The sequence below is a fragment of the Myxocyprinus asiaticus genome, chromosome 44, assembly GCF_019703515.2.
Source record: "Myxocyprinus asiaticus isolate MX2 ecotype Aquarium Trade chromosome 44, UBuf_Myxa_2, whole genome shotgun sequence".
In the NCBI taxonomy this organism is placed as follows: domain Eukaryota; kingdom Metazoa; phylum Chordata; class Actinopteri; order Cypriniformes; family Catostomidae; genus Myxocyprinus; species Myxocyprinus asiaticus.
In genome coordinates, this window is record NC_059387.1 from 31,999,264 (window position 1) to 32,018,068 (window position 18,805).

The 18,805-nt window shown below is 38.5% G+C and overlaps 2 protein-coding genes across 4 annotated transcripts; both read right to left on the bottom strand.

The window, feature by feature from the left end:
• Nucleotides 1-443: 443 nt before the first annotated feature.
• On the bottom strand, nucleotides 444-11,605 carry LOC127434420 (N-acetyltransferase ESCO1-like). 2 transcript variants are annotated; one of them, XM_051687155.1, is made up of 10 exons: nucleotides 11,492-11,605; nucleotides 8,596-10,404; nucleotides 8,115-8,199; nucleotides 7,866-7,932; nucleotides 6,456-6,546; nucleotides 6,081-6,212; nucleotides 2,551-2,640; nucleotides 2,300-2,443; nucleotides 1,709-1,893; nucleotides 444-1,615 (listed from the first exon to the last, which is right to left on the bottom strand). In XM_051687155.1, exons 2-10 carry the CDS (start codon nucleotides 10,396-10,398, stop codon nucleotides 1,468-1,470), a joined length of 2,745 nt encoding a protein of 914 aa, XP_051543115.1. In that variant the 5' UTR covers nucleotides 10,399-10,404; nucleotides 11,492-11,605; the 3' UTR covers nucleotides 444-1,467. The 2 variants fall into 2 exon arrangements, with proteins under 2 accessions (XP_051543115.1, XP_051543116.1); XM_051687156.1 differs by lacking the exon at nucleotides 444-1,615 and having other exon boundaries at nucleotides 1,746-1,893; nucleotides 2,283-2,443.
• Nucleotides 11,606-14,624: 3,019 nt separating this feature from the next.
• On the bottom strand, nucleotides 14,625-18,363 carry LOC127434449 (transmembrane protein 241). Of its 2 annotated transcripts, XR_007896044.1 has the most exons (6): nucleotides 18,213-18,363; nucleotides 17,933-17,979; nucleotides 17,752-17,822; nucleotides 17,571-17,653; nucleotides 16,110-16,175; nucleotides 14,625-15,941 (listed from the first exon to the last, which is right to left on the bottom strand). XR_007896044.1 is itself a non-coding variant. In XM_051687219.1 (5 exons), exons 1-5 carry the CDS (start codon nucleotides 18,342-18,344, stop codon nucleotides 16,155-16,157), a joined length of 354 nt encoding a protein of 117 aa, XP_051543179.1. In that variant the 5' UTR covers nucleotides 18,345-18,363; the 3' UTR covers nucleotides 16,112-16,154. The 2 variants fall into 2 exon arrangements, 1 of the variants encoding a protein (XP_051543179.1); XM_051687219.1 differs by lacking the exon at nucleotides 14,625-15,941 and having other exon boundaries at nucleotides 16,112-16,175.
• Between the last annotated feature and the right edge of the window lie 442 nt (nucleotides 18,364-18,805).

The following is an 18,805-nucleotide window of genomic DNA, read 5'->3' on the forward strand; positions in this document are numbered from 1 at the left end:
AAGCATATGAAGGTAGCATAATAGTAATCCATAAGACTCCAGTGGTAAAATCCATATCTTCTGAAACCATATGATAGATGTGGGTGAGAAATGGGTCAATATTTAAGTCATTTTTGATGCGAATACACAGGAGGAATGTGAAAGTGAAAGTGGAGATTTATAGTAAAAATAGGACTTAAATATTGATCTGTTTCTCACCCACACCTATCATATCGCTTCTACAGGCATGGATTTAACCACGGGAGTCTTATGGATTACTTTTATGCTGCCTTTATGCACCTTTTGGAGCTTCAAAGTTCTGGTCACCATTCACATGCATTGTATGGACCTACAGAGCTGAAATATTCTTCTTAAAAATCCTAACTTGCATTCTGCATAAGAAAGTCATACACATCTGGGATGGCATGAGGGTGAGTGAATGGTGAGAGAATTTTAATTTTTGGGTGAACTATCCCTTTAAGACTATATTGTATGACCAATAATGTAAAAACCTAAAAGTTATATATATAAAAGCTAATAATATTAACCCAGTTGTTCTGATGGATTAATGAGGCTTATAAAATGTATTATTGCAGGGAGAAAAACTGTATTAATCTTTATATTTTTTATAAACCAAACAAAGCGTTCTTTAAAGTGATTTTAAGTCTTTGTGTCAGTGTTCACAAAGTGATGTACAGATAAAAAAAAAAATCTGTAGTCATTTCCAGGGGTAAATTAATATAATTCAATCAAAATACATATACATACATAAAATCCTTCTAAAATATTAAAATGAGATGGAATACTATGACTTGGCAAACACTGGATTATTAAACTAATGTTTTAGAAACAAATTAATCAAATTCATTCTTCACAGTGCTGTGCAATCCCAGCGACGAAATCATCTGTCAATGCCATGCATGTAAACCTCTTTAAAATGCACATGGAACACAATGTATCATGAAAATACACTCTTTTTTAAAATAGTTGACATTATGTAGGGGTTAAAGGGCATTTCTGATGACAAATTCATGATTTTCAACCTGAGATTCAAAAGAAGTTGCCTCCTGACCGAGGCATTGCTTACAGTAGTAAAGTTCACACATCTTCCGGTATGTTTTAGGAAGAAGCACACTGAATTTGCATTTGTGCACTGGACAACATGGCTTCCACTAAATGGAGAGTCCTAAGACAGGCTGCAACCTAAACCTGAGAGAACATTTCAGATGTCTTTCACCGGACAATGCAACGGGTGTAAGCTACTGTGTAGTCTTATTTAAAATATGTCAACTGGCCAACGTGAGGGGTTAGATTTTAAAGTCTAACGTTGCATTCTATATCTCTGGTGAGGATCGCCACTCTTAGCAGAAAGAGCCTTTAAAAACATCCTATGATGTTTCTGTTTCTTTCTTGTGTTCTCTCACTTCTTAGTCCAGTCCTCTTCTCAAAAGAAAATATTTGCAAACTAAACAGTGTTGTCATGTCATGTCAGGTTGAGCGATTGCCACTGACAAAGTTGTAGACCAGAAACTTAGAGGTTCCACAGTAATGTGTGGCGAAAAGTTTGCCGTCAGGCGTGGGATCTGAGAAAGCGATTTCATCTTTACTTAGATGAGACCCATAGATAAAATTATTCCTGGAGAAGGAAAGGAAAAAGAAAGAATTTATGTTTAAAGACATGTTTCTCATAGGACTGTTTTTATTGTTGTCAAATCCCTCCTTTCTTTACCTGAGGCACTCAATCATGCGTGACGCGATGCCTCTCCGTCTCATCATACTGAACACCCAGATGCGGCTGATGCCGCAGAGCGCCGGCTCAGGAACCGTAGAGCAGCACCAGGCCCTCTGACGCTCAAACATCACCTTCTCTCCTTCCGATCCCTCTGACACAGACTCCTCTATAACCCTGTAGCCCTGCACACATCAATCAAAAACAACCAATCAGAAAAGACTACGGTGAACATAACACCAAGAGGTAACACTATATAATATCTTTAATCAGTCATTAATAGGCCTGCATGAAATCTGCATGCTTTTTCGGTCACATTTCATGTGCTAATTTTGGTGGCGGAAATGGCAGAATTCTGGTAAATGGATTTAAATGATAAAATGTGTTAGGTGAAGTAGCAACATTGGTAGGAGATGTGTAGAACTTACAGTATGCAGTCTAAAGTTTCATAACTTGTAAGCAACAAAGATTTCAACTGGATTTTGTATCATTTGTTCCAATATTGAAAACATTCAAAAAAGAGGGCTGTAAAACATGAATAGAGATATATGCCAATAAACATATTATTAAACACCTGTCTATTCAGCTGACCTCTTGGATGTGCTCGGCGATAAGGCAGCCTGCTACTTTCTTATCGTTTGAAATGAAAAGGAAGGTTTTGGTCTGTGAAGGGACCTTGGTCTCCACTTGTTGGAAGCCCAAGTCATTGTCCACCATTTCCCTGATCTCCTCAACCTGAAAGACAGACAAAAAGCTATTAGAAGTGTTTTAATTGTGGTGATCGGCTGCAACAGGTGGTTTAAGGGGCAGTGAAAGAAAATATAATAGGAAACACAGCATACCTTTTTTAGTGCATACTTTGGGTCGTCAGGGAGTACAAGAATGATCTTGCCATCTGGATACTCTCCTAGAATTCTCTCTTTCTTCCAGCCCTGGGACAGATATTACCAGAGTGATTTTGAGACAAAGGCATGTGGTTATTTTGAGAGATCATAATACTTATCATTCTAAAATCTGAAGTATGCAATGCATAGTTTCGGCCACATTTGAAGCCGTTTTCAAACAGCCAATATACACATACTGTACCTGGGACTGCATATGAAAAATTCTCTCATTATTTACTCACCCTCATGATATCCCAGGTGTGTATGCCTTTCTTTTTTCACCAGAACACATTTGAAGAAAATATCTTAGCTCAGTAGGTCCTTAAAATATAAGTGGTTGGTGATCCAACTTTTGAAGCCAAAAAAAAAAAAAAAAAAGATAAACTTCAGCTGTTAAATGAATGTCTTCTAAAGCGACACGATTGCTGTTGGTGCTAAAAATATCAATATTTATGTACTTTTTGACTATAATCCAACGTGAGGGTTTGGTTCACGAGAGGGTAGAGATCACGCGGTCTCTCATGTGACGTATTCGCGTTGCTATGATACAGAGGTAATCTCACATTCTCCACTCGGTAGAGACATCCAGGATGAGCAGCACACAAACGCACCATTGTGAGTAAACAAACAGATACAAATACAGATCTACACCAAAACCAACAATGCTACTGTACACGATCCTCCTACTCAGCTGTAAACAGCTCTGCTCTTCTGGCTGTGATGCACATGTATTAGTTCTCACGTGAACATGTCAACATGATTACATCACACGCACATGCCGCTGCTGACCGGAAGCGATAATTTAGGGTTTAAATAATACTTAAATATTTATCTTTTCGCACCAAAAGTGATCGTGTCATTTTAGAAGACATTAACAGCTGGAGTCATATCGATGAAGTTTATGCTGACTATCTGTTCTTTTTAGAGCTTCAAAAGTCGTATCGCCATCCACTTGCATTTGAATGACCTAGTGAGCTAAACTTTCTTCAAATGTGTTCTGGGAAAGACAGTTAGTCATACACATCTGGGATATTATGAGGGTGAGATGAGAATGATGAGAGAATTTTCCTTTTTGGGTGAACTATCCCTTTAAATTGTGTTGAACCTGGAATATTTCTTTAGTGCTTCAATCACTCATTAATGATCTGGAATTGTTTTGTTGCTTGGCAACTGTAAGAAACCTACAGTTAGACTAATTAGTTATATTATTTATATTAACATTACTCTTAATAATAAATGTCATTATCTATTAAACACTGGAGTCTTTTAACATTGTTGTTGTCATCGTTTTAAAATAGCAATTAGCCACTTGAGGCGGTGCACAGCAGTGATTTTACCATTACCAAAAATTAAAATGTACATTTTCCCTAGTGATACATTTTTTAAAACATCCACTAAAAAACTTTGAGTAAAAATGTTGCCTAGTGGCATTAAAAGTATAACATTCCAGACAGTGGTGTCTGACAAATATCACATGTTGGTGGCATACGAGTAAGTCTGGAATGACCAATACGGCATCTTGTGTAAACAGTCTGGTCATGTCTACACTCAAAAGGAAAACTTGTGAAAGATCTTTCATTGGTCAATGGGCTGCTTGGTACCAAGTGAGTCTCTTGAAGACAAGAGGCAATGGGATAAACAACAGCAGATAAACGCTGCAGTTCAGCAAAGTTTACTTTAATCCCTCAGCAGTTCCACTGAATAATGCGATTATTCACCCTCTCGTAAACCAAACCCTCACATGCCCTTCTGCGTTTAGGAGATAAGCTACGGCTACGAGAAGTTATGTTCTCTTTCATTTCCATATCCTTTGAAATTTCAGACTTTTGACATCTTTTTCCTTGATTAACTTTTGGGAATTATGTTCTTATACTACTGTGTTTTTTTCCCTCTTGAAGATTGGTTGTGTTCAGCTGACAGACTTTGTTCTTCAGTGACTTGGGTCTGACTTTATGTAATTCGGCTCTGGGTGCTTTGAGTCTTCTTTTTAGCTGAGACAGAATCTTTATGTATTGTGGTTTGTCATTATTTACCCAGGTCAAGTCTGTCTGGGATTCAGCAGTGCTCATGATTGGTTTCACCACAGAGGCATAAGATTTCCATATATTAAAGGCAGGATACTCCTCAATCACTCTGCGTGTTTCAGTGTAGCTCACTCTCTCCATACATTTTACTCTCTGGATTTCATTCTCTTTGATCCAAACTGGACAGACTTTTGATGAGGCTGAGTGATCAGCTGCGCAGTTTCTGCCGGTCTTGTACAGCCTGATTCATGTCCTTCCTCTCCACAATTACAGCATACTAACTTGTTTTTACATCCTGCAGAGCTGTGGCCAAATGTTTGACAATTAAAACATCTTAGGGGGTTTGGAATGAAGATGTTGACAGGTACACTCAGATATCCTAACTGGATCCTTTCTGGTGGTTGTGGTTTGTTGAATGTCATTATGTAAGTTCCTGTTTAATCATCTGGTCTTCTTTTTTGATCGTAATTCTTTTAACATTTGTTACACCTTGTTGAGTCAATTCTGATGCTTATGTCAGCCTCATGCATATCTTGTAGCTCTCTGGTACGGATAATTCCTTTACTGCTGTTTAGAGATGGATGATACAAGGCTTTTATAGGAACACTGGCCAGCGTATTAGCATGCATTAGATTATCTGTGTGAATTTTTTTTGGAACATTCCACCAGTATTTGTCCAGACCGTAGTTTTTTCACATCTTTAACTGTCCATGCTATACCCGAGATACCTTTTTGTATTGCAAAAGGGGACAGATTAGTCAGAGGCATGTCAGGTAGTACAGATTCTAAAAGAATGAATCTCTGCCTATTTTTACTTATTTGGGAGAACATGCAACATATATCAGTCATCATCCACGTTCTGTTCCAACTTTAGTCTTTTAGGGGTTTTTTGGTTAGCCATGTTTGTGTTATTTTGTTTCATTACTCCCACTCCCCACCCACCTCGGAGTCCAAGAAGAGGATGCACAGAGCCACGGGTATCCTCCAGATATGCACCAAGGATACGGGGTAATACACTCGAGCAAAAGGAACAAAGTTCATATTCCTCGACTGACCCTCAGCCAACGCCCTTTAGGGCAAGTCTTGACTAACCGCTTGATTGGACCGGGCCCTTCCAACCTCCCGTCTATGTGAAGTCAGAGCCAAAGCACTGTGTTGGACCTGAAGGAGCCACAGCAACCCACATGCCTCAAGTGCCAGGACCTCTTTCTCCACATGGGTTGCAACTTACGGCAAAGATGTCGCCCCATTTGTCGCCTCTTACGATCAGCAAGGGGGTGCTGGGGACCAATTCTACCCTGGGTCCCCACGTGGTGGGGGGAGGGGTTAGGTAACATCTCTTTAAAACACCCCTTAATCAGGGCAAAATCACTGTAACACACAGCCTAAATAACTATGAATGGTATGCCAAGAAGTGTCTAGATGAGATATCTGAGCAGCAGACATCAACAGCTAATGACTCACCACGTATTTGACAGCACTGATGAACTGATTGTGGAAGAGGAGGTGTTGAGATTCGTCCTCTGGGCTGGTAGGAGAGTACAGCATCCCACACACGTTACACGTCACCGCACCAAACGCCTTCTGACCGGCATCCTGTAAACCACAACAACACCCGTCACAAAACGCTTAAGAAGAGCCAGAAGATATCTATCATGTTGGGGTTTATTTTCCGAACTCTTTTAGTTCTCAAAGTTTACTGGTTCATTTCAAAATGTTGTGTATGTGGTTTAGTAATGCTACACCTGCAATCTGTAAATGAAAGACAAGAGAAAAAGAGACAAGTTGAAAATATGGAATTAATACTTTAATAAATTAGTTGGTTTAAAATGTACTTACATTGCCGGTTTGTGCTGCTGCAATTTCAGGTTTTGAACCATTTTTGACCTCTTTCTGTTGTTCTGCTGCATATTCAACACCAGAATTTTCACTAAAATCAGAATAAAAAGTCTTCAGCACATCTAAGAATAATAGTTTCTATATTTGCACCTTTTTTCCTTTATTGTCCACAGTTTCCAACTATAACATTATAGACTCTACTCCATGTTCTTATGTGGATGTAATTTCAATAACATTTAAAGGGACAGAAAATTCTCTTATTTACTCACTCTCATGCAGTCCCAGATGTGTATGACTTTCTTTATTCTGCAGAACACAAATCAAGATTTTTAGAAGAATATCTCAACTCTGTAGGTCATTTTAATGCAAGTGAATGGTGGCCAGACCTTTGAAGCTCCAAATGGCACATAAAGGCAACTTTTAAGTAATCCATTCGACTCCAGTGGTTTAATCCATGTTTTCTGAAGTGATCCAGTTGGTTTTGGGTGAGAATAGACCAAAATATTATTCCTTTTTCACTGTACATCTTGCCATTGCAGTCTACAGGCACGATCATGATTTCAAGCTCTATTACACTTCTATTACCTAGTGTATGACACGTGCAGAGCACTAGATGGCACTAGTGTAATCGAGCTTGAAATCATGATCGCAAGAAGACTGTTGATGTCAATGTTTATGGTGAAAAAGGAATTACATTTTGGTCCGTTCTCACCCAAACCGGATTTGATCACTTCAGATGACATTGATAAACCCACTGGAGTTGTATGGATTACTTTTATGCAGCTTTTGTTCTGCCTTTTTGAGCTTCAAAGATCTGGTCACCATTCACTTGGATTTATGGACCTACAGAGCTGAGGTATTCTTCTGAAAACTTTTTGTTTGTGTTCTGCAGAAGACAAAGTTATACACACCTGAGATGGCATGAGGATGAATAAATGATGAGAGAATTTTCATTTCTGGGGGGAAAAATTAACTTTTTGGTAATGGGGCAATAATTTCCTCCTGGATTTGATTTTCAGGGGCATTTTTTTTTTTTATGAGGGCATTTTCAAAACATATATTCCTTGATTCAAATACTTCGGTTTAATCAATTCATTAACACAAGTTCTCAATCTCAATAGACTGAGAATATATTTCCTTGTACCAGTAAAATTAAATAAACATTAAATCATATTTTATGTGAGTATGTTTATAACTAGGCATATAATAGAATACAAAAGAACATTATCAGATGTTATAAATGTTTAGTTTTTTGTAAAAAAAAATAAAATTAAAATAAAAAAAACAGAAACTGGGGCAGTTTTTGCCCCCACATTTTATTTTTCAGCAGCATTTTTCCATCTTAATTTCTGACCCTGACACAAAAACACAAAGTGTAAACACATTTTACTTTTCACCCCTGCACATTACCTGTTGCTGTTTTCTGTTTGTGTCTTCTGGGCAAGTTCTTGTTGGGGAGAGGGTTTCGGTTTAGTATCTGTGGATACATGTCTTATTATAGATTGCTTTTAGCATCATCACACACTGAATGATATGTCTAAAAGAGCAGGTGATTGATCTTGCTTACAAACACTGAAAATGAAGCATTACATTTGTAAAAAGGGACAGATATCAGACACTTTATTTTTTACTGGGAAACAGACATGTGAACAACCTAACCTGCAGTGGAGGGACCACATGGCTTCTTCTGCACTGATGGTTTAAGCTGCAATTTAGCTGATGAAGAGGACTGTCCTGGTTTGACCTGTGAGAGAATGACACATTTCAGCACCACTAATAAACAGACAATAAAAATTGCCAATCTACACCACTAATAGGACAGTTAAAAAATAACCCAAAAATAAAAACAATTGTCATCATTTACTCACATTCAAGTTGTTCAAAATCAGTATGAATTTCTTTCTTCCATGGACACACAAAACAAGATTAAATATCAGTCGCCATTCACTTGAATCGTATGGAAAAAAGATGCAATGAAAGTGAATGATGCCTGAGGCCTAAAATCTCAGTCTAAAATATTTTGTGTTCCATGTAAGGTAAATGAGTAAATGATGACAGAATTTTCATTTTTGGGTGAATTATCCCTTTAAGTTCAATAAAGTTAACAATACAATTTGGAGCATGTGCCTGCATGTTTCACCTCATTTTTGGGTGCTGCTGGTTTGGTCGTCTCTTCCTCAAGACCATCTAGCTCAAAATCGTCTGGTGAATACTTGCGTCTGGGCGTGTAGGGTTTATACTCCACCACAGGTCTGGGTTTTGGGCTGGTGATTCCATTAGGCATGGGGGGTGCCTGTGCAGGCAGTGCACGCCTGGGTTCGTTTGAACCCACTTTGGGCACGCTCTCTGGGACAGGAGGCTGAACAGGGGTGGCGGCCTGGCTCGGTGAATGCGAGACAGTTTCAGTCTCCTTGGGGGAGGCAGCCTGGCTCACCTGATCGGACTTTAGCTTCTTAACACGGGTCCAGGTTAGTTTATCTCTCTGAATTTCCACCTGCCTCAGCCTCTGATACCGGGTCAATTTCTTCTCCTGGGACTTGATAGGCAGTGACACTTGACTGAGGAAAAAGCGCTTTTTGGGCGTGCCATCATGGGGTTGGGGCTCAGGGGTCTCAGTTTTGTCGGAGACAGTTGGCGACATCACTTCTTTTGTTTCGCTTTCGGTTTCACTTCCCTCCATAGGCTCACTGACCTCCTTTTCTTGCTCACCTTCTTTCTCATCTGAACCCGCTGGGGCATCAGAGGCGATATCATCAGCAATTTCTTCGCAGAGCGCTAAGAGGTTGAGCTGTCGCGGTGGGGGTCTCTTGGCAGCAGCCGCCCTCTCCTCAGCCAGGGCGGCAATACGCGCCTTCGTCCGAGCCTGCGGGTTCATCGCTTGCTTTTTCGGAGGCTCTTCTGAGTCGTCGGTCGCATTTTTCTGGGACGAAGAGGTAATCTCCTTACCTATCACAGTATCGGTTGTTTCTTTATTTGGCGTTTCATCCTCAACGTTTGTAGCAGATTGCTGGTCCCTGATGGAGTCACTTTCCAAATCCTCATAGGTTTCAATCTCAACGACACAATGTTCAATCTCAATATCATCATCAAGAAATGCTTCAGAGTCTTGGAGAAACACTTTCGCCACATCTGATATTTCAGTGCTTTGTACATTTTCCTGAAGGGAACATGTATTTACCACCTCTAGCTCATCCAAATCGGAGATGTCTCTAGTGAACGTGTGCTTCGTAATGCTGGTCTCTTGGATGACTTTGAAAAGTGCTTCTAGAGGTGGAGGCGACTTTGCCATCACATCTACTTTTGCATCCAAACTCACAGTAATTTTCTCAATAGGGTCTGTTGACAGCTCCTTGTGCTCTTCAACTGATCCTTTGCTCGCTCGTGGGCAACTGTTAGGAAGTTCTGATTGCAAATCAACTATGTTGGCCACATGGGTTTTCTCAGGTTGGGGTAACGTGATCTCCTTACTTTGCGAGTCAAGAAAACGCCCATAGTTGTGCTCGATTTGCACAGGAAACAAGGCTGCTGTCACAGTTTTGATCGTTTCGGCGACAGAAGGCTTGTCTTTCTTCACTCTCGGGGCATATTTCTTGGTTCCTTTTTTCAAGACAGCCAAATTCTGACATGGTTTATCTCCAGGTTTCTTAAAGACTTTGGAACATTGATCATTTGGTTGTACCGCATCTGATGCGCCCGATGCTTTCCTCCGTCTTCCTCTGGCACCTTTCTTTTGTGTCATTTTCAGTCGAGAGGACCGGCGAACACACTTTCCGTTCTCTTCTCTCGATTGCGACGTTTCCAAACCTTTGCTCTTAGGAGGTCTTCCCCTCTTAGGCTTCTGAGGTATCTGACCAGGTTTATCTGATGCCACAATGTTTTCATCCATCCTTGTCTTCTTAATTTCAGGTTCAGGAGATGACATCCTTCTTTTCTGACCTGGCATCCTGAACTGAAAAGACAAAGCAAGTTATATGCAAGTCCAAAATGAACAAGCCCTGTTAAAGCAATACACAATGAAGCACAGTATGTAAAGAGTTCTTTGCTTTGAAACAAATGGAACGTGTATTGGATCGATGTCAATAATAACACTTTTATTTTCTGCCCACAAAATTCAGTCAAAGGAAGACAAAAACCCAAAACAATCAAGCATCAAACAATTAGGCTACAGGAATTAAAGGTAAAGGAATAGTTCACTCAAAAAGACTATTATATCATCATTTACTCAACCTCATGTTGTTCCAAACCTGTCCCAATGGTAACTGAGGCTTTCAGTCCTTACAGTAACAATCTGCCTTATTTCTGTTTTTGTGTTTCACGGAAGACAGAAAGTGGTAAAGGTTTGGAACAACATGAGGGTGATCAACTGATGACAAGAATTAGCATTTTGAAGTGTACTGTCCATTTTAAACACTATTAAATGTTTGCATGAATTAATATAATTGAAATTGACATAATACTGATTACAGCTGTCATTAAACAGAATGAACTGCATAAGTGACAACTTAGACAAGGGCTGTCAGGGTTTTGTGTCAATTAATTGACATCAAACTTACAATAAACGTTCCTAAAGACTGTATTACAAAAGACCTGAATGCCCTCTATCCCCTTTGTTTTTACTTATTCCATAAATAACGCTTAACATCCACCAGATCTCAAGTTTAAAACACTAATCAACATGTCAACAGCTCAGAGTCTCTGTGTTCCCAGGGATGTCAACTATGTAGAGGACTTGGCCATTTATTCGCATTCCCCGCGCGTAAATTACATGACAGGGTGACCAATGAACACTCCTTTAAGCCAAAATAAAAATAAAACTGTATTTTCTTTAGGAATTAAATTTCAGTGTTTACTCAGTCTGACGTCAAGTAGAAAGTTAGCAAAGCTGGCTAGCACTGTTAGCTGCCTCTTTGAAAAGCCTCCGACATTCAGTGTCGGTGATTACAAATATGAAACAAGTACATATGACTTAAATATGAACATTTGTACGAGTCGAAAATGAAACAGAAGTAATAAAGCACAGCGGTGAACTTACTTACCTGTTTCTAAACAACAGCTGTTTTCCGCTGTGTGCAGCAAAGTTTAACCTCACTTCCGGGCTGCGACTTCTTCAGCTGATCTGCTGCGTTTGTGACCGAATGATCGACATCTGCTGGACTAAAGAGGGAGTGCAGAGAATGTTTATATTATTCTATCCTATTTTATTTAAATGTTCTTTATTTATTTATTATATATTGTATTATTTAAATATATTATTATTGTTATTTTATTACTCTATAAAAAAAAATTATGTCACTATTTTTATTTCATTTGTATTGATGCTTTGGCACTGTTGAGCTTAACTTCAGTGGCGTTTCTATCTTGTATGGCGCCCTGTGCGAAACTCGCTTCAACACGCCCCCAAAGTGTGGGGTCTGTGTGGGTGCCTCGTGCCGCCCCCCTGCAAGATGCCACCCTGGGTAACTGCACATGTCGCCCATGCCTAAATCCGCTACTGCATAACATACAGTACATACTTTGTTTTACTCTTTTAAAAGGACTTGAGTGCACTGTTTTTTGTTAATTACGGCCCAAGCACTGAAAGTGCAGAGGCTCTATTGTTCTTCTAAGGATTATTATTATTATTATTATTATTATTATTATTCTTTTCAAGGTTTTCTGTACTTTTGGGGTACTTAACATGCGTGAAATCTCTTGAAATGACAAGCCTGCTTTAACTGCACTGATTGGAGTATTTTTGAAGCTGCAGACACCAATCTGGATGAGCTCACAGATACTGTGACATCATATATCAGTTTTTGTGAGGATATGTGCATTCCTACTAGGACTTATTTAACGTTCAACAATGACAAACCATGGTTTACAGCAAAACTCAGGCAGCTTCGTCAGGCCAAAGAGGATGTTTACAGAAGTGGGGATAAAATCTTGTACAATGAATCCAGAAACACACTGACAAAGGAGATTAGAGTGGCTCAAAGAAGCTACTCTGTAGAGCTGGAAAACAAGTTTTCAGCTAACGAACCTGCATCAGTGTGGAGAGGCCTGAAAGACATTATTAACTATAAGACACCATCCCCTAACACTGTAGGGAATCAACAACTGGCTGACAACCTGAATGTGTTTTACTATAGATTTGTAAAGCCCAGTCTCACACCCCACACCCGCTTTGACCTTCATTTTACACAAACATCAACACCTCCTGCAACCACCCTCCTCCCCCTTCCTGCTACTCAACCTGCACTTAAGATCTGTGAACAGGGTGTGTGCCGGGTATTCCGGAAACAAAAGACAAGGAATGCACAGGGTCCAGATGGTGTTTCACCCACTTGTCTAAAATCCTGTGCTGACCAGCTGGCCCCCATCTTCACACAGATATTCAACAGATCACTGGAGCAGTGTGCAGTTCCCTACTGCTTCAAACGCTCCACCATCATCCCTGTCCCAAAGACACCCAAAACCACAGGACTTAATGACTACAGACCCGTTGCTCTCATGTCTGTGGTCATGAAGTCATTTGAGAGACTGGTGTTGGCCCACCTGAAGGACATCACTGGACCCTTTCTGGATCCCCTTCAATTTGCTTATCGAGCAAACAGGTCTGTGGATGATGCAGTCAACATGGGATTGCATCATATCCTGCAACATCTTGACAGACCAGGGACATATGCAAGGATCTTTTTTGTGGACTTCAAGTTCGGCTTGAACACCATCATCCCAGCTATTCTCCGGATTAAATTAAACCAACTCTCTGTTCCCACCTCTATCTGTCAGTGGATCACCAGCTTTCTGACAGATAGGCAGCAGCTAGTGAGACCGGGGAAATTCACTTCCATCACCTGTACGATCAGCACTGGTGTCCCCCAGGGATGTGGGCTCTCCCCTCTACTCTTGTCCCCATACACAAATGATTGCACCGCCAAGCACCCCTCTGTCAAGCTTCTGAAGTTTTCAGACGACACTACTGTTATCTGCCTCATCCAGGATGATGATGAGTCTGCTTGCAGAAGGGAGGTTGAACAGCTGGCTGTCTGGTGCAATCAAAACAACCTGAAGCTGAACACGTTCAAAACAGATAATGACAGTGGACTTTAGGAGGAACACACCAACATTGACCCCACTCACCATTCTGAAAAGTACTGTGGCAGCAGTTGAGTCATTCAGGTTCCTGGGCTCTACCATCTCACAAGATATGAAGTGGGAGACCCACATTGACTCCATTGTGAAAAAGGCCCAGCAGAGGTTGTACTTCCTTTGCCAGTTGAGGAAGTTCAACATGCTACAGGCACTGCTGATACAGTTTTACTCAGCAGTCATTGAGTCTGTCCTCTGTACTTCAATAACTGTCTATGAAATCGGACATCAGAACACTACAAAAGACAGTTTGGACTGCTGTGCGAATTATTGGGTGCCCCCTGCCCTCCCTTCAAGAACTGTACATTTCCAGAGTGAGTAAAAGGGCTGGAAAAATCACTCTGGACCCCACTCACCCAGCCCAATACCTTTTTGAACTGTTGCCTTCTGGCTGGTGCTACAGAGCACTGAGCACCAGAACCGTCAGGCACAAAAACTGTATTTTCCCTCAGGCTATCCATCTCATGAACAGTTAAAACTGCACCATTGAGCAATAATTATGTGCAATACGCAGCTTAGTCTATTTATATTTATCCAGCATATCCTACCTCTTCTGCCATTACATTCCCTTGCACTATCTGTATATATCAGATTTGTATTTGTACACACATATATCTATATATGTATCTATATATACAGAATATCAATCTCTCTCTTCTCTCTCTCTCTCTCTCTCTCTCTATATATATATATATGTGACATTCCTGTTCTACCCACTCCGTACGGGACTCGAACCGGTGTCTCCATTGTGGGAGGCGGGTGCGCTAACAAGGAGGCTAAATTTAGCTTACAATTAAACCTGTTTACTTTTCTTTCTTTTTTTCTTTGTTCATTTACATTTTTGTAAATGTAATCGAAATGGTTAATCAATTAATCATTTGGTATATCTATAGATATACTGGTTTGATTATTTTATTTGTTTGTAAAATTACATGTTTGAAACAGTATAACCAAACGAATTTAATTTGTTACAATATTGCCAATTTACATATGTAACCACTATTGTTTACAGTATGCTCTTGATTATAATGTACTGTATTTTTTCTCTTTATATATATTTATTTGCTATATTTATTCAATTGTAATTGCAATGACAGCTTAGACTTTCTTTGTGTAAAACTCTTGAAACACAGAAAATCATAACCATGCTAAACTTCTTTAAACTCTGCAGCGTTCCTTTTACAAGATCAGACAACAGTCATTGAATATGTGAAGCCGTCTGACCTGAAGAAAGACATGAATGAAACTTTCAGCGAAAAGTTCCCCCATGTTCAACTGACCCTCAGCAACCACAAGGACTTAAAAGCACATTGGGAATTGGGCATTCCAAATTGGGTGAAAAAGAAAAGAAAAAAAAAAGATCTCAAAGTGAAGACCAATTGACTACCTATCAATAGCATACTGCTGAAATAGAAAACCTTAAACAAATGTTTATAATTTTCTGGCCATATTTATATGGGAGAGTAAACAGATAAGAGCAAAATATAGTTAACTATTTTTACTTTCTAAACCCAGACTGAACATAAAAGTTGAATATTTGCAAGTTTATTACAGAAAAACCATGATGTGTATGTCCCTTTAAAATGTTTTAGATTTTCAGTGTTGTGATGTTTTTTCAGGGTGTACAAAGAATCTCATTGAGGCAATTGCTGGGGTCCCTAATTTTCTGGGCAGCTATTTAAGTATAAGAGTAACTTTACATAATCAAGAGTATTTAATAAAGACTCTATAAAGAGTTTAAGGTGGAGTGACTGACGGGGTTGGTGAATCTTCAAAGGCACTAAGCATACAATATGAATCTTATTCAAATCCGTCGGAAAACATAAAAAAGGCCTCTCCGGTGTGATTCAGGATAACACTAAGGAAAGAAACAAAAACATTTTTTTCATCATTTTACTTCATGCTACATGTCAACACCACTGCAAAGTCTTTGAGACGAAAATGTAAATAACATTTTTTGTGTTGTGATGCACTCTATGACATTTGCCTAGAAGAAACTTATGAACTCAACAGCACAGTGTCACAGGGCTGATCACAGTGTTGAATGTGGAAAGGAGAAATAAAAGACCTGATGCCAGTACCTACATGCAATGAAAAAAATAATAAAACAGTGGAAAAACAAATAAGCTGGCCAACTTCAATTTTTAGATCATTTTGGAGTGTAAATTACACAGGGAAACATTCAAAGCATGGACGAAATTTCATGTCTCTAACTTAATATTATTGATAACCATTTTTAAGTATATTTTTAGGGGTGTGTTTCACTTTGGCCAGGAAGAACCAGTCCCCACAGTGTTCCTGAGACAGACTGCTCTTCAACTTTATGGTTGCAAGCATCAGAAAAACCTGAAAATGGCACTTTAACAACAAAGAAATGGGATTTGCGATCATATATTTGGAAAGTCACTTTCTTATGATAAAATTTCTTTTCAAAAAAGCTTCTTTTCAAAAAGACACTTTTTACAGTCTGAATCTTCATTTGCAATGAATATTCTCACTGAATATATGAATGTGTTCCTCACCTACCCAAACAGCCAGTATGGAACCTAGATGAGGTCAGGAGAGGGAAATCTAAGGCACTGGACAGGTCACCTGAAAAACAGGTACACATGGATCTTGATAAAAAAGACATTTGTATTGTAGAAAAAAAACAAAAAAAACCAACTAACAGCTTTTTTTAAAGAAAAGGAGGGACGAGTCGAAATTAATAAAATAATTAATTAATTAATAATTAATAAAATATTTTTTGTGGTAATCAACATTATGCCACAAATCCTACCGATTGAGCTTAACTTGTATTAGACCCATAACATTCCTTTAAATGTATTTTATTGCCTGCTGAGTATGTTCCCAGGAGATCAGCAGTTACAGAAATACTCAAACCAGCCCATCTGGCACCAACAATCATGCCACGGTCCAAATCACTGAGATCACATTTTCCCCATTCTGATGGTTGATGTGAACATTAAGTGAAGCTCCTGACCCATGTCTGAATTAGTTTATGCACTGCTGCCACACGATTGACTGATTAGATAATTGCATGGATGATTGTTGGTGCCAGATGGGCTGGTTTGAGTATTTCTGTAACTTCTGTAACTCACTACAATTGTGGTGAGAAGAATATAATCTCAGAATGGTATTCTGAGATGCGGGTTGGCGCTGTTTTGGCAGCACGAGGGGGAACTACACAATATTAGGCAGGTGGTTTTAATGTTGTGGCTGATCGGTGTATATTAACTACCTCAGATGGCTCGCTTTGGAATACTTCTGTAATAATTTATATGATCTTAATTTAGAAAAGAGACTAGATCATCAAACAAAGACTACACAATTTCATAATATGTATCATCATAGATACACTATGATGACCTTATGTTTCTGCCTCCGACAACAAATAAATACACACTCACCAACATAGAACAGATAGATGGACGCCCACCTATAGTCACTGGGACCAGCATTATTTTATTTTCAGTACAGTATTAGAACATAATCATTTTAATTTTAATTTTGGTACAACCAATTTAAAAGTATGTAATTTACAGCCATTTACCCGACTGCATAGTTGAAAGAAACCTACCTTAATAATTTCATCCATGATGGTTTCTGAATATAAATGGCACAAACATATGGATATGCTGGTATAAGAATATTATAAAAACTAGGATACTATAAAAAAAGGAAAACTGAGTTCTAAAACCATTAAATATCCTTTTAAAATTACATTTTTAAACTATTCCTACAAAATACCAATTCCACCCATCCACAGCTAATCAAGCAGTATTCGTACTCACCTGTCTTTGAGTAACCATTATAATGAGAAAGGTAAAAACCTCTGAAACATTTTGCAACACGAAGAAGAAAGGAATAGGCTCAAACAAAGCAAAGAGAACTGTGATTAGATATTATATTATGTACTTTAAGTCACTTAGGAAATAAAAAAGCATTCCCTAATTACTAAGTCGTTTATGAAGATTTTGCTCTCACCAAAAGTGAAAGTGCTTTGGACCCAGCATAAATGTTTCTGATAAATAAAAAAAGACCCAAGGAGCTGGGAAAATGCTGCAGATCTAGGGAACAAATACAAAAATCTGTATAAACATACAAATAATAAACAGATCATAATAATGCATTAACATTTTACAGTATATGTGCCTATTGTATTTACCTGGACAGCACATTGATTTCAACCCAACCCAGTTTCCAAGTAACCAGCAGCAATAGAGCCCCAGTGGAGGTCTGCCACCAGTAGACAAGTAATGATAAAGATAAATTTAGCACTATTATGTAAATGAAAAATGGAATTTTAAACCTAGATGGGGAATTCAAAAAATGTCCTGTATACTTACCCCTGAAAAATGGTTGGAAATGTAAACTTTAAGATAGACAGAACATACTGAAAAGTAAAAGACAATCCTCAACATTTACAATAAATGAGCAAATAAAGACCACACACCTAAAACACAATATTTATTTTGATTGGCCTAACAGAAATGGCAGTTTTAGGCAAAAGTAGATACTACACATCACAGATGTAACACATGCAAAACCATTTTTAACAACAAAACAAATAAACACAACAAGATACAATGCTGCTTAGCAGTTCAAAAAGGAATAAAGTTAATTCACCTTATTTGTGAAATATGATACTGCGAAAAATGTGCAGAATATTAGAGCAAGGAACACTCCAGCAACATTCACTGGTTTGGATGCATCAATAACTTTCCAGCTCTTAAAAACTTTCCTTGAGTGTGCTGTCATCTCATCTGTACATTGTTCTGCTGACCACGCACCCATTGTGTCACGTGGGACATTTTTAACCAATAAAAGTCTATTGAGTCTACAACCTATTGAGCAACAAAAGATTAAAATGAACCAAAAAAGATTAACTTCCTAAATCTTAAACATAAACATCATTATTTTTTTATTCTTATTAGTAACACAAAACATTTTAAAAATATTTTTAACAACAAAATGAGCAGAAGAATGTTTACGTTTTCATTAAAATTTTACATACATTTTTTTTATTTAATCAGATTTTATTGATTAAATTATGATTGATTAAATTAATCTATCTGATTTAAATGATGTTCTTCATTTCTGACAAGTAATCATCAAAACAAAATTTTTTAAGACATTTCTGTTTATGAATGCAACGTTTCACTGCAAAAACAAAGAAATTTTTAGTAACATACATAGTCTTATATTTTTGTTTTTATGAT

Bases quoted from the DNA above. Each gene is read 5' to 3' on its own strand.
- LOC127434420 (XM_051687155.1), bottom strand. From the start codon at position 10,398: ATGCCAGGTCAGAAAAGAAGGATGTCATCTCCTGAACCTGAAATTAAG. The intron at 6,547-7,865 runs GTAATGTGCAGG...TTCTGATTTTAG, and splicing joins CAAACAGAAAACAGCAACAG to TGAAAATTCTGGTGTTGAAT. The intron at 1,616-1,708 runs GTAAAGAAAGGA...TTCCTTCTCCAG, and splicing joins CGCATGATTGAGTGCCTCAG to GAATAATTTTATCTATGGGT.
- LOC127434449 (XM_051687219.1), bottom strand. From the start codon at position 18,344: ATGACAGCACACTCAAGGAAAGTTTTTAAGAGCTGGAAAGTTATTGAT. The intron at 17,980-18,212 runs GTGAATTAACTT...TTTACTTTTCAG, and splicing joins TATCATATTTCACAAATAAG to TATGTTCTGTCTATCTTAAA. The intron at 16,176-17,570 runs GTGAGAGCAAAA...CCTGTTTTTCAG, and splicing joins CCAAAGCACTTTCACTTTTG to GTGACCTGTCCAGTGCCTTA.